General features: G+C 46.7%; 1 protein-coding gene across 1 annotated transcript in view; it reads left to right on the top strand.

Moving 5' to 3' along the window:
- The window catches only part of myo1d (myosin 1D), a 65927-nt gene extending 50383 nt beyond the window's left edge, over positions 1 to 15544 (top strand). The window contains exons 21-22 of the mRNA XM_018726287.2: positions 204 to 358; positions 11184 to 15544. Of these exons, the coding sequence (XP_018581803.1) occupies positions 204 to 358; positions 11184 to 11340 (312 nt within the window). The 3' untranslated portion in view covers positions 11341 to 15544. The remainder of the gene's footprint in view (positions 1 to 203; positions 359 to 11183) is intronic.
- The last annotated feature ends 4 nt before the right edge of the window (positions 15545 to 15548 follow it).

The raw sequence follows: 15548 nt of genomic DNA, 5'->3' as shown, positions 1-15548 counted from the left end.
CCCTCAGAGCTACTGAATCCCTTAAAGATGAGTGTTGAGCCCATGTCTATCAGACCCCCTTCGTTCCTGATCTCCTTAGTGTTTCATAAACTTGCATCACACCATCTGTTTGTCCTTTACAGTTGGTCATCTGGTAGGAGTTGCACCAGCCTATGGTGCTTCTCTGTAAGAAGCAGGTGTGTTACATGTCTTCCTGCCCACAGGTGACAGGGGTGAGCGTGTCCCCAGGGAAGGACCAGCTCGTGGTGTTCCACACCAAAGACAGCAGGGACCTGATTGTGTGCCTCCAGGGCATGGTACCAGCAGGCGAGAGCCGCGTCGGGGAGCTTGTGGGCGCCCTGCTAAGTCACTTCAAGAGGTAGGACATCACCAATCTCTTGCCCCAGCCCCCCCCCGCAAGTCTTGGGGCCCCCACTGACCCACACTATTAACTCTGAGCCCAAAGACCTGCACCATTCACCTACAGGCCGAGTGATGTGAAAAGCTCCAAGTGTTGGAAGTGCAGCATCTTCTGTATCCTGTTATATTTAGCACATATGGCTCCAGGGTCTTGTGGGTAGGAGATGGAGCTGTGGGGGAAGGGGAGGGGGGGCACAGTGATAAGGTGACTAATACATAGCTGCTGTCTTCAGCCTCCCTGAAATTGTCTCAGTAACAGAGGCTAATTTGTGCATCAGATGTTACATTCTTATGCTGTGACTAATGGCATCATTAACAGAATAAAATCTTCTAAATACTCTCCAAAGTGCAGTCCCTCATATACAAAAAATTTTTTTTACATACTTAAAAAGTGTTATTGTAATGACTTAATAAATAATACATGATAAAACAGAGAATAGTAAGTGTATAATAATAAATACAAAGTAGAGTAATGTTAAATTAGTCTATGAAATTGTTTCTCCTAATTCTCTAACATGGTTGACTCCTGGTTCGACGGTAGGTGTGCAGAATCAGTGCGCAGTGTCTGTATTTGCCGCATGTTCACAACACAGAGACATCTGTATCACATCTGTACCCTCTTTTACCATGAAAGCCATGCAAGCTGTCGCTATGAGTCATGTTTGACCAGACGCCACTTACCCTTGTTATTCTAACGGAAACTTTAATTGAAAATAAAACGTTGAAATATTTTGCAGCTGGATTAGAGGTTTATGGGCAGTAATACGAGGCCTGTGGCGTTCGCTGTCTGCCTCACAGGGACTGGCTCCAAAGGACCCCCCCAATCCATCCATGTCTCAGCAGGGCGTCTCTGCTTGGACATGTCATCGTTTGACATCTGTGCACTAATCCACTCATCTCATCTGTGCGCGTCATGTTTTCATAACATTTCAGTTGAAGTACGATTATAGTGTCTCTCCCAGCATGTTATTTACTCTCTTTGTGCAGCACTGGAATTGGTGGCAAGTGGCTGCTAATGGACTGCAGGGACAGATTAACGCAGGTGTCACCTGGGGCTGTCTTTGCATGCACGCGCGTCTGTATTTTCCCCACTTTCTTTAACTCCTGGCTATCTGTACCCATCTCTCAGCGTCTTTGTGTGCAACACTGTATGCGTTGGTCGGTGACTGTCTGGCCTCACAGTGTATGCAGCTGTGTGTGTCTCCGAGTGTCGCAGATCCATAAATGAGCCCTTTGAAGAGCTACGTGTCCATTTTGTCCTGAAATGACACTTCACTGTGATGAGAAGAGGAGATTTCTCTACTTTGTGTCTGGCACAGTTTGGTATAAATCAGCAGTTCTGACTGCATCATATCAATAAATCCTTATTTTAGGCTGAGCTGTTTATTAGTTGCTCTCTTCCTTCCCTTCTTCTCTACTGTAATATCTGAATGAAGAGCCTCATTGGTGTCAATAAGTAATAACTGGAATTACAGTGATCTCTCAGATGTGAGTGTTCTAATATGTACATACATGTGTAATTTCTATAATTTGTCATTTTAATTGCATTTTCTTCAATTAGCTGTTTTTCAAAATTTTGTTCGGAGCAAATCCTGTGTTTCCACATCCAGCCACTAGTTGGCAATAAAACGCTCCCACTGAAGTACAGTAGTGTGGTGTGGGTGAGTCTGAGGTTGGACTGTGCTGTTGCTTTGACACTGTTGAATGAATAAATATAATTATTGGGTTTTTTGAGACCTTTATTTTCAGTACACTATTTACCACAACTTGGATGTTGTATTGTGCTATATTTTGAGGATAGTGCTGTCCTGGTTGAATGCGCATTGTCTCCACCATGTGCAGGCCAGCAACTGAAACGCTCCTCACATGAGGAGTCACAGCAGGCAGCGGCAGTGTCCCTACAGTCTTTGGGCCCCAGGGGGGTTGTGTGAGGACACAGCGGCTGACAGTTCCATCATTTGTCAGAGTACTTCCCGTCCGAGGGTTCATCTCAGGAGACTTAGTTCCACTCGTCCTCCGAACCAAGTGACTTTGCTTATTGGGCAGACGCAGCTAGATGTGTGAGTTTTAATTTATTTAAAATTATTTAAAGAAACCTTTTGCCCCCCCCCCCCCCTTTTATTTTACCACACAAAATAGGAGGGTATCCTAATGATTGGCTGTGATGAAACACATTTTTCCCAGACTCAAGAATGTGTGAGTGGTACAGGGAAACAGGAAGGGATTATGACTGTGCGCCTCTGTTCAGTTGCTCTTCGCTCTCTTTCTGTCTCTGCTCTGCAGATGAAATATTAAAGGGCTATGCTGGCTGCGGTGCGCACATGCACACGCAGACACACACACGCCTGCTCTATATTTAGCAGCCGGTGCTGGCATTAGCATGCAGCCCACGCACGGGGCCGGGCGCTCTGCAGTGTCCCCCTTTCCAGGCAGAGGGAGGAGAAGGTAGTACCGCAGAGTGTGTGTGTGTGTGTGTGTGTGTGTGTGTACGTGTACGTGTACGTGTGTGCATGCTTAGGCCTCTCTCCTCATACTTTCTCCACCCCGTCTCACACTGTGTACTCATACAACCCCATCACTCTCCGCTGGGCCCTACTTAACACTGAGATAAAACCCTAGTGAGTGTACCTGATCACTAGATGACATAAGCCTCATCATTATTTTGCATTATATGTATAGTTATTCATGTTATCTCGTGTTTTTCTCCAATGCCACTCACAATGTTAGCCTGCTTAGTTTTAGAACTAGAGGTCATTTTAACCATATTAAATCAGGGAAAGTACTTTGCTCAAGGGTACTATAGAGGGAGAATGAATTTCGAACCAAGGCAGCAGCTCTAACCACTACTCCTTCTGCTCCCTCCCACTGTTTATGCGGTGAAAAGGGGGTGTCTGCACTGAGCTTGTGGGGCTGCAGTACATCCACAGGAACACACAGCTTATTCCCTTTTTATTGAGTGCTGCTTTCCCACTCCCACAGCCACCCCCAATGCCTTACACTCTGTGTAGTTCCCTTCTTCACTGTCTCACTCTGATTCTTTTGTTTTACTTTCTGTACCGTGTTTCACTCACTCATCCTGATTTTGTGCTCCAGGAGACATTCCATGTCCTGTAGTGTTCCACTGATGCTGTGTGTCCTTGAGATGGGTTGCGAGTGCGACACCTGCTGACATTTCCTGGAGCTACTTTGACCCCCCTCAGTGTGACGCTTTCCACTAAAAGGGGGAGGGAAACGGTGTTCCGGTCAATACACCTATGTGTGCGCGCGCATGTGTGTGTGGGGCAGTTGGTAGTGTTGTGGGTAGAGCTGCGGCCCCACAGGTTGCAGATTTGAACCCCACCTCCAGCTGTAGTTCCGTGTGTGTATTTTGATGTGTTTCCACCCCTCTGACAGCCTGGCCACCCGTGCTAAAGAAACGTTTGCTTGAATAAAAAAGGAGTGAGATGAAGTGAACTGACCCACATTCTCAGTGTAGTGATGGTGTTCATCTGAGAGAGTTTGAGTAAATAGACACACATGCAGCTCTGCTGTGTGTTTCTTCGTCTCTCCCTCTTTCAAGGTCACTGTCAATGCTGAACTGAGATTTTTTTTCATTTGGCCCTAATCCCCCCAGTCCAGCCCATCCCTCCCCCCATGCCCCTCCTTGATGTCTTATGCCCCCCCCCACTGTCTCCAGTCTTTCACTGCTTATCCCCCAGCACCCCTCACCACCATGCTCACTGCAGATGCAGTTCCCATAGCAACCAGTCTGTCCATATTTGTCTCAAATTTAGCCCATTAATAAAACTGCAGGACAGCAGTACTGATGTCACTCACACACCCCAGCACTGGGCAGGATCCCTGGGCCATGTACATCACTGCAGTGTTGTACCTCTGTGGGTGTTTCTTTTCATTTCACTTCTCAGCAATCAGCTACAACACTCCTTGGCCCAACCCTACATCCAGAGACACGCACACAGTGCTCTCTTGCTCTTGCATGGGTGGTCATTGCCATGCACCACAGTGTGTCTCTGCAGCTCCCCTTCTCTCAGCTGCATGCAGTGACAGAGGCAGGGGGTGGGCCTTGGTGTGGGTGGAGTCACAGTGGGGCAGGACTTAGCAACTGGATGTCTCATCTTGTCCTAACCTGTATCAGGGCAAATATATGGGGAGGCTGGACTGAAGGAGCTGTATCCCCATCTTCCCTCCCTTGACCGCTTTTTGTGTGTTCTGTGTCCGTGTGTATGCTTTTATCTGTATTGTGTGTGTGTGTGTGTGTGTGTGTGTGTACATGGCTGGGATCAGTGAAGTGTCCATCTCTCTCACTACTCAGTAGAGTTCCTCCATTGGTTTACTGTGTCCCCCACCATCACAGCCCCACCCCTCTTTGTTCAACTGCAGCAGCTATGATGTTACATAATAGCAGAGTCAATGTGTTTTATCATGAGCTCACACCACGTTAATTAATGCATTGATCCTAAATAGTTAACGATCACTTAAATGACAGTTGCCGTTTGATTTTCTTTTCATGCTGTGCAACAGCCAGTCTTTTTATGTTATGCATTTATTTTTAATGTATTTTTTTATATCTAATGTATTTATTATCAGATATTGTTGTGTTTTGCAGCAGGGGGCATAGTTGCCACCTTTGGATGGAAAGATCCCTGGTTTAAATTCCCCTCCAGCAGTACCTTCAGTTGAGGTACTTACCCCAAACTAATAAGGTAAAAATTACCTTGCTGTACAAGGGGGTAAATCAGTGTATGCAGATTAAGGTTGTAAGTCGTTTTGGAGAAGAGACTACTGAGATCTGGGACTCTGACTGAATTCCAGTCTCTTCTAAAGGAAAATGTGTGGTGAGGAAACCTGCAGGAGGTCATCTTGTGGTCACTGAAGCTGCCGTTGGACCATAAAGGACAAAAGATGACAGAGCTGAGAATAGTGGAAACTAACAGAGATGAGACTGAGTTTGTGTCTAGAAACCCCAACCCATCGCACTACGTTCACTAAGCGTTTTTAATATTCCATCCACACTTGGGCCCACCTATAAAAGGTGCCCATGGCACCACTGCACTGGTGCTGACCTTCCCCACTGTGTGTATATAGTGTATGTATTCTGTGTGCGTGTGTGTACGTGCGCACTTATGTAAAAATGCATATGTATAATTAGTATGTGGGTTTTTTTTTTTTTTGGCTGCGCTCTTTCCTTCCCGGATGACCTACTTTGCGATCTGCTCCTTGACGGTATGGCTTCTATATTTGAACATCAGGGAAGGAAGGAGAAGGGGGAGGAGAGTGAACGAATCTGCAGCCCATTTGCCGCACTCTCTCATATGAATAAATAATTTCTCGTGAAAGATCGCTTGTGCGGCATTTCGAAGAACAGCAGCCCAGCTTTTTAGCGCAGCTTCATTCCATCCCCCCCCCCCCCCCCCCCAGTTTTATTTTCTGCTGCCCCATGGAGGTTGTATACAGTTGGGTCTTAAGCTTTTATGTAACGGAGATTAATGTATGAAGTGCGTGTGCGAGGCGAGTGCCGTTTGACCCAAAGCTGCACATAGCCACTGTTCCCTGCGCTGAAACACAGTAAACACACTCTTACATAAGTGATGTTAATGAGCTGCTTTGTGTGGGAGGAACTACAGATACAGTAGCTGTGCAAACTTCGCTGCGTCTGTGCTCGTACCTGGGGCTCATGCCACGAGTGTGGAACTTGTTCTTGCTTTTCATAAGCATTTGAGCTGTACTGTACTGACAGTGGCTCCACGGTGATGCGTTGCAGTGGTTTGCAAACTAAACACAAATTTAGCTGAATACTTTGATGGTTACGTTAACTTATTTATTCCTTTTATCAGAACACCCTACAGTGCTGAACTATTTGCATCGATTTACCCGTTTAGACAGCTGGGGAATTTGTACTGTATCAGTTCAGTGTAAGTACCTTAATCAAGGACACTACAGCAGGAGCAGGGAAATTGAACTTGGGTTCAAGGAGCAGAAGACAGCAACTCTAACCACCTCACCCCCTGCTGGCACCTTTTTGCCACCACATGTCAGAACATATGTATATAAGCCTTTTGATGTTGTGCTCAGAACAGAGTAGGAGGAGGTGTGTGAGAAGAGCGTTTTGTGCTCATTTGGGTAAAGAGGAATCAAGTGTGAGTGCCGTGCTGTCCTGCTGTAATGGACACAGTGCATAAAGGAGGCACAGGTGAGGGAGAACGGCAGCTCTCCGCAGAGCAGCTTGGGACTCATTTCGAACCGTGAGCTCATCTCCATGCTGACCTGAGAGTTCTGCACTCCAGCGGTTTTTGATAGCCACTGAAAGCCGCATGGAGAGAATGCCCCTGAAGAGGGGGATGCTGGGATATTTCTCCACACGTTTTTTTTCGTGTGAAGCCCATGTGGTGTACCTGCAGGGTGCTGCACTGCGCTGGGGTCCGTGTTTCCTCACCTCCTGCACCCAGGACACCTGTGTTCCACCCAAGGCAGGCGGTTAAGGAAACATGCAGACAATACACATTGATCGTGCTGGTCCCAGCAACACGCAGCAACGTGATATGTGACGCATTGGAGAGCACTGGGGTGGCGCACAGCTCTTTTTACTCACCCCCTTCCCTTCACCTCATCTGTTGAAATCATTACGCTGCCATTCTATATCAAGCACATCCCACATTTGACGCTGCTGCATTTGTCTACCTGCCTGCCCACTTGTCTACCTGACTAGCTGCTGGCACTTTGTCTCCTAGAGCAGGAGGCGTCATTCGAACCTGGGCCTTTTGAGTCCGAGAGCTCCCACCACTCCGACAGTTGTTGAACCAGTGAATGTGTTGCTTTGTCTACACAGTGATGTGTCTCAACAGATGGGTCTCTCAGGGTCCAGTAGCACTTCCTGTAGCTGATGAGCTCATGTTTGTCTCTCTGCCACTCCAGCAGGTTCCTGCCCCTGTTCTCTCATCCCTGGTCTCCACTGTGTGGTAGTGCGCCATTCTGGCAAGACAGGGTGCCGCAGTACCGTATGCTGCACACACGCACGTGTGAGGCAAACCCAGCACCGGCAAGCCCCAGCGCTTCATGGCCTTCTCCTCGAGCCGCATTAGTCACGGTGTTTATTTTAGCTGTGTGTCACTTGGCGCCTGGCTTCACATCCCCACGGCAACGCTGCGGCGCGACCTCAATGAACATGCGTTAATTTCTCTGAATGGAGCAGTGCGTAAGGGTGTTGAGGCGCAACAGAGCTTTAAACAGGCACATAAATAATGAGACTCTTGTATGCTGATCTTCCCTGTCTAACTGCCTATTTTTTCTTCATATTCCATGTTCTTAATGGAGTCCCTGTTCGGAATTTCACATACGTCCAATACGCGTCCCTCAACGCATCGTGTACCTTCCACCTGCATTCTGTCGTCTCACTAAAATTTTAAATGGGATGTGAAAAAAAGGAGCTGAAACCATGACAGTGTTGTCATGTGCCGGTCTGGCGGGGGAGGTGGCGAGGCGGGAAGATGTGCCAGGTTCTCCCTCCCCCACCTGGCTGAGCCACGGTGGTGGTATGAGAATGTAGGGCAGAGCAGAGATGGAGAGTCACGTGGTGCGAAGGGGGTTGGGTGGAATCGATTTTCCAGTCGCAAAAACGTGATTCTACGGGACATGCAGGCAGCTGTCGGGGGGGCAGCTGACCCTGAGTTGCCTGTCTTATCCCGAAATGCACAAAGGAGCTGAGTTGTTGTAATAATGGTGTAAAATGGCTGTAATGCAACTGAGCTGGAAGCCTTAAGAAAAGCCAAGTCCTTGTTATCATTTATTGATCATTAATGTTGATCTCATTTAACTTACAGATAATATGCCGCAAGTCCTAGGTTCTCTGGATCTCCATGAATCTCCATAAACACACCAAGAGAAGTTGTGTATGTGTTGCTGTAGGAAAACACGTGATCAGATGTTAGCTTGTGTCTAGGGTTGTGGCTCAACGAGACAGCATGTTGCATTCTGTGTGTCCGCCAGGCTGCCCTGCTTTCCCTAGTTCCTCTTCAGCGGCACAAGATGCCCTCGCTGCCCTGCAGCTTGTGGGCGACGCTCAAATAGACGGAGTGGAGCAGAGCAGAGGCACATGGAGACTCTAATCAATTCTGGCGTTTCATTGGCTAACAGGGCCGGCAGAGACAGATGGAAAAGCTAAATTGATCACCATGGTAACTAAGCACAGCCCAGCATTACGGTGCTCTGAAACATATAGAATTATAAACACAGAGCGGGCAGAGATTTTAGTTTTGTGTTTTCTTGTAGAATGTTTCCTGGCACCTGTTGTGACGTGCGAAGACGCTATGTATTATTTCCCTCACTCATATAATTTACTGTACTGTAAGGTCAGCTAGAAGTCAGAGCCTCTTAGTTACACCATGATGTCATGTTCTTGATCACTTTATCATCTTCACCTTGACAGTTTTAGGCTTTCACTAAATAATTGTATAGATGACCAGTCTGTACTGAGTAGAAATACCTCTTGAACTGTTTGCTATTGTGTAAGATCCCTGGGTCCTTTTCTGATTCCAATTGTAATAATAGGTCAATAAATAATTATATATGTAATGCAGTGTCATAATTGGGAACTGATTATTTATTTAGGCATCACTTTTCAACTAAGTGACTTAGTGTGTATGAGGTGGGCGTGGAGCCACACGGGCCTGCAGCACGACAGCGTGGACTTGAGCTCTCCTTGTCCTAGAAGGTGAGCGCTGCTCCATGGCTTGCAAGAAAGGTAAACAGGTGAGCTTCGTAACAGAGAGACGATGTGAATGTCGATAACATCTCTTCAGTTGCGTTAGTATACAACACTCCCTGCCGAACCTCAGCGAGCATGAGCCGAAAATCCATTTGTATATCCGTCTACGTATATATAGAGGTCAGTTGAACATGGAGACTTAATTTGTCTACTGACCAGCTGTTTGTGAATTCAGGTGTGTTCCTGATGAGCCCAGACCTGGATGCCCACCCAGCATTCCTTCTCATACAGGGCACAGCTGCTTCTAACTGTATTTGGGATGTAGACGGTCAAGGGCACCGCACTTTCCCAGAATAAATCGGCTCTGCCCTCAATTGGTGGAAACAAAACCTGTTACCTCATCTCCTAGAAGGTGTGTGTGTGTGTGTGTGTGTGTGTGTGTGTGTGTGTGTGTGTGTGTGTGTGAGAGAGTGAGAGAGAGAACTGGAGAGGGAGAAAGTGATGAAGGTGGCCCAGAGATTTTAATGATAAGACTGTACGTCTGTGACAGTAAATGGTATTTTCTTTGTCCTTTTCTACGGTCATTCATTTTATACGTGTGTCATCATTTAGTGTGAGAATTCCAGCATGTGTTTTTCTCACCATAAATATATTATGGCTGCACCATTAATGATCCGAATACATTTGTTTAAATGTGAGCAGTTTTTTCCCCATTTTCAGCTCATTTTGCAGCCCTTTGGAGTGTGTGGGAAATGTGTGTTGGGCTGTTGGTGATGCTGCCCGCACCTGACAGGTGCCATGGCATCCAAGGGGAGAGTCACTGGTGGCTGGCGGAGTGGCAGGACGCCCTCTGCAAACTGCACACCTGATAGGTCTGTGGGAGGAGCCTCCTCCCACTGCAGAGTGACACCACTCCTGTCACACCGCTGTGGAGCTACCAGCTGTGACGGCCGGACATCACAGAAGTCGGTTTATGTGAGGGATTCAGTTTTCCTTTGCAGCACAACTAGCAGCTCACAAACGGTGGTGCTGATCCTGCTTACATAAGCACAGAGGACCCGTGTGTGGGATGGAGCTGCGCTAATTCCCCCTTCAGAGAGCAACCAGGCCCCCACTTGTGCTGTGTGCGCTCAGTACGGGCCTCGCCATGCGCTCAGGCACGAAACCAGGTTAACGCTCTTGGTCGTGCTGTGCAGACCATGACTCTGGGAACTGCAGAAGTAGGTAGAGCAGCCAAGCGCGGTTTACTTGTCTGAATGTACTCATCAGATTTACACTAGTAAAGTTTTTTAATTTTTCTTTGGAGTTGATTTCCTGAGTCCATGAATGAACTAGGTTGTCAGACAATTGAAGTGAATCTCCGCACTGAACTCATTGCAGGGGAAACTGACTGAGAGTCGACCAAGCCAACGGCCAGTGAAATGGACAAAAAGTGTGTGTGCAGCGAAGAGAAATTATTCATGTAATCGCACATGTCCACTTGAAAATAAGTGGAACTGAGGGCTGACGAGGCTAGTGAAATTGAGTAACACTATACTTTACCATAACAGTAACTTGAGTTAAAACATTAAATGTGAAAAACTATAAAGAAATGGGCACAACACAAATATAAAGGAGTTAAAGTACATCTTTCTTTACTTAAAGTAAACAGAATCAGTGCCAAAAAAAAAAAAAATTTCTCTATAAATTTTCTTAAAGTTAAGTCTAAGTAACAGAGTAAATGTAACGTATTCCTGCTCACCTCTGGAGGGTTGTATTTAGCAGACATCTTTTAAGTCTAACACTCGCGAGTAGTTTTTCATTTGTTGTGAGGAGTGTGAACGGAATGTTGTTGCGACAAAGACAAAATGTTTGTGTGTGATCAAGGTCTGTCGGGTGACAAATCATGACAATGCTCCTGCGCCGCACCACGCGTCCTGCTTGTACCACTGGCTGCGGCTCTAAAGCAAGACTACAACTTTCCGTGCTCCAGCTTCAGCGTCATGCTTCTGGTGGGCCTAAAGATTGTCGGCATATCGAACCCGTGACCTTGCTTCACCTGACCAGTTATGTCTGCTCTTTTTCTCTCTGTCCCTGTCTGCAGTGAAAAGAGGAAGCTGCAGGTGAGCGTTGTCAGCCCTATCCAGTGCAGCATGCACGGCAGGAAGTGCACCATTGTCGTGGAGCCCAAGATCAACCTGTCTCAGCCGGAGTTCACCAAAAGCCGCTCAGGGTACATCCTGGCTGTGCCGGGCAACTAGAAGTACCAGAGTCCAGTCCGCTTTCAGCCAAACGGAGACGTGGGGTACCTCGACATGTGGAGAGATTTGAGGGACAGGATGGTCAGTGGGTGGCTTTTAATGTTATGACATCTTTCTCTTAATACCTGTCTCCCAGCAGATTGATTTCCCCCCCCCCCCCCCCCTTCTTATTTTATAATGAGGAAAATTGATTTGGAACAAAATAAGAGTTTATCCATTGAGGCTGTGTCAAAGGGCCTGTCTTCACAAAACAGAACAATTTGAGAAATGGGATGATGTTGATGTTAATTTTTGTTATTTTATAACATAGCTGATTAAGTTTAATATGGTTAATTTTCCATAAGTAGTATTCCATAAGCCATGATTTTTCTATTGTTTTTGGGAATATGAAATTGTTGTGTGACTCTTTACCTGGAAGCTAGAAAACATCCCAGGCTTGATCATAAACAGTTGTTTTGTTTTAGAAATTTGACATGATGGAAGGCTGTTAGATAACAAAAGATGTAAATGGTGTGCTGAAGTGACCCCAAACTGGGAGTGCGTCCCAAACCACGGCAAGACAATTCAGTGAGCAAACGTACAGCGTCTCTGCTCTGTATACCATGCTGTCATTGCTCTGTTTCCTCTGTCAGCCTCTCTGATTGCAGTTCTTTCTCACTTGTACATACGCTTGCTTTTGGATTGCCATGGTGTGGGGGGTGGGGGTGCTGGGGGGCACTGGTGTCTCCCACAGGGGTTGATGCTCACTCCGTCTGTGCTGAAACCCAAAGAGCCTTGGGTTAGCCTTGTTAGCAATGACAGTGTATCATCTTTCACACCATATTCTGTGTGTGTTCTCTCTACATTTTATTGCCATGTAGGATTATTAGATTTGAATATGTAAATCAGTTTTGACATGTCAGCAGGCAGAGGCTGGGGGCGGGGGGGTATGTTGAGCATATCCTGGAACCCATAAACTGCTTCTGAGAGGAGCAGCAAAATTTCTTAATTTATATACATGTTTTTGCACCTTTACATATCCATATATTTCTTATATGTTGTTTATATATGATATATTAGGTAGCTTATCTGTATTCAGCAGATCAGATATACATTCCAGCCCTAAGGGATCTGAATACACACCCACACGGAGTGCGGATTTCCAACTGGTGACAAAAGACAGGAAGCTGTGGTGTCTGCCAGTCGTATTGCGTCCATCAGTAAACAACGGATGCGCCCTGTTGACTGTAATAGCCCAGGGGTTAGGGGGGTGTTGGCCGAGATGACTCAGGTGGACCGTCGTCTGTTTCTTTCACCATGTTCGCTGTAACAGAGCAACGCTAAAGAAATGATCTCTTTTCTCTGGCAGCTTTTTAATTCTGTCCACACAGTAACCCCCCAAACACCTAATAAAGGCAGAAGAGCCCTTTTTCAAGTGTTTCGAGGGCTGGAGGTTAAATATCTTAGAAGTTTCTAAATATTATTCAAAGCATATTTTACTGAATGGAAAAAAGAATGTAAAAATCACAGCTGTCAGCCCTGAGATGTACGGCCCGAGCCCACAGCAACGAGCAAGAAGAGACTACTGTAATTAAAGAACATGGGAAACTGCGATAGGTTTTCAGACTGAATGACATGACTTCAGTAACAGTGGAATCTGTGTCCACTAGGGAGGAGGTGTGTGTGTGAAGTTTGTGTGTGTGTCCGTCCGTCCGTCCTTTCTTCCTTCCTTCCTTCCTCCCTCCCTCCTTCAGACTGGGACTGGGTGCCACACCGCTGCAGTGAAGACCCTGTTGTCTCGGTAGGGAATTGATATTGTGGTGGTGCTCTGACCGGAGCAGCTCTGCCACCTATACTCCTCTCTAGTGTAAAACCCGGCTGGTTCACCAGAGTCTTTGACCCCACGTTCACACCAGATGTCTGTCTGTCTCAGTGAAGCACTGCTGTTCCTCTTCATTCCCTTTTCGTTCTCATGCCGTTTGCGGAGTAGCCTTTTAACTGAGCATTTGCAAATTCCTGATGAGACCAGGCTGTGTACCTGCCCATGAACAGGTTCAGTTTGGCCCATATACATCCTGAGGAACACTGCTCTCCAAGAGCAGTGGAGGAAGGAGATGGAGAAGAGCGGCAGGACCTCAGAACAATGCTGAATGGGGGATGAGAGCGGGATGCGGACGGTCACCACTCAGTCCGGTCCTCACAGTCTCCTCAGCCAAATGGCACTTGGTGTCCATCTTTCTCTCAACACGAATGATGTCACATCTGTGCAGTTTCTGTTTCAGATCAGTGCTCCTCAACCTTCTCTCTTTCCCTTACCGCAGTACTCTGACTACTCCAAGTACACAGTATTGACTCAGACTGACTGAAGGGCATGCTGGGAGTTTGAGGCAAGAGCTCCCTGGGCGCTTGGCCTACTTTGTGTACTTCCTATGGAGGACAGAAAGTGCCGAGCGCAGTCTTCAGCAGACCCACAGTGTAGCCTTTTCACAGCTTCCTTCAAGCTGTGCTCCTGTATTTGCTCTTTAATAATAACAGTAATAATAATAACAATAATAGTAATAATAGTAATCACAGCTCCAAACACCTGCTGGATAATTGGCCACTTGTGTTGCATATTGAAGTGCGTGTTCAGTGGAAAGCACTGTATTTCCATCTTGCGCTGTACCTTTGCTATTTGGCCAAAGTGGCTCATGTGGATCCTCTGTCATAGAGGATGATCTGGCACAGGTGCACAGACAGACACACACACTCTGTTCCTGTGCAAAGCCTGGTCTGCTGTGCTCCATCAACCCACTTCCCACCAAACGCTCAGTGGGGTGGAGGTGCGGTCACTGGCAGTGACGTAAGGAATGTAAGGAAGCTGTAAGTTCCCCCATAAAAAAATGCCCTAAATGTGGTCATAAAGCAAACGACCGGTGAGCGAGAGAAGTCTCTTCCAGAATCTCATACCCTTGGGCTGTTCGTGTGTCTCAGTGGGGTGTCTACCTGGTGTAAATGGTGTAAAAGTGCACACGCACATGTGTTAAGACTAGGACATACAGAACATAGAGGATGTGTCTCCATGTATTCTACGCTGTTGTGTGGCGTTGACGACTGCGCCTCATGGAGACGGACAGACATCGCTGTAGCTGAGGGCTCTTTGTTGTACCACGCAGTGTGGCACCACGAGCTCTTGTCCAACCTCTGTGGTGTGTGTGGTCGACTGAATCTCTTTCTGTTCGCAAGGGTCATCTTCCATTGTTCAGCTCATACTTTTTTGCGTGAGCTCCTCATTTTGGTCTCGACTTAAGTTTAAACAAATCCGCTGGGGATCAGCCGGTCACCCCCCCTCCCCCCATACCCAACGCGTGACACTTCACCATACGGCTAAATCCTCAAAGTCACAGTGACGGCAGTGTTTTCTCCTAAAAAGCCCCCCGTGCTTTTATTATAGGTCCCAGTGGCCGTATGAAACTGGATTTTCTATATTTAATTTTGGGCAGAACACAGTTGTGTGAAAAAGAGAGGGAGGGCATTTCACTGCCATCACAGTGCATTTTCTCCATGTTCTTCCATGTTCTTGTGCTCCTGTGTGTGTGAGGGTGAGAGAGAGACTCACCTCTCCACTCTGGGTGGGTTCTGTGTTGTGTGTCGGCGTGCGTGGACGTCGATCCTACAATCGGTTGAGTTCTGCCATCGATGTGTCAGTGTGTTTCTGTGGCCCAAAGTGACACCAACGTGCTGCTAACGCTCTTCTAAATGACAGCTGAAGTAAAACATATTTTTAATCTTTTTTGTTATGCCAAAAGATCAAAGAAACTTGATCAAGATCTTTGTGAAGTTCAAGTTAATTTCTGCTGCAATGCCATTTGTACAATTTCAGTAAAGTACTGTACTGTATTTAAACCCTTTTTACCTTATTAAATGACCTGAGAGTCGAATTTGACATCTGTATGCAAATAAGTGACCTGTCAGCAGAAAGCTCCCCCCTCCGACACAGTACCACCGCTTTTGTCAACAGGGCATTTCCTGTGCGTTGGCCACTTTTACACGTTGTGTTGTTCCCCAAGCTTCAGGTACATACATACGTACATATATATGTACATATACACACGTGTGTATCAGAACCAACGCATTCGCAGCGACACGCAGTGCTTCACGTGTGTATCAGAGCATGTTTTGTAACGCAGGACCATTATTCTGTATGTCAATAAAGACGTCCTCAGAGAAAAGTTGCGACACTCTCTCCT

This window comes from Scleropages formosus, chromosome 21, assembly GCF_900964775.1.
Source record: "Scleropages formosus chromosome 21, fSclFor1.1, whole genome shotgun sequence".
NCBI classification, from domain to species: Eukaryota; Metazoa; Chordata; class Actinopteri; order Osteoglossiformes; family Osteoglossidae; genus Scleropages; species Scleropages formosus.
This window is presented reverse-complemented; position numbering and strand designations above follow the sequence as displayed.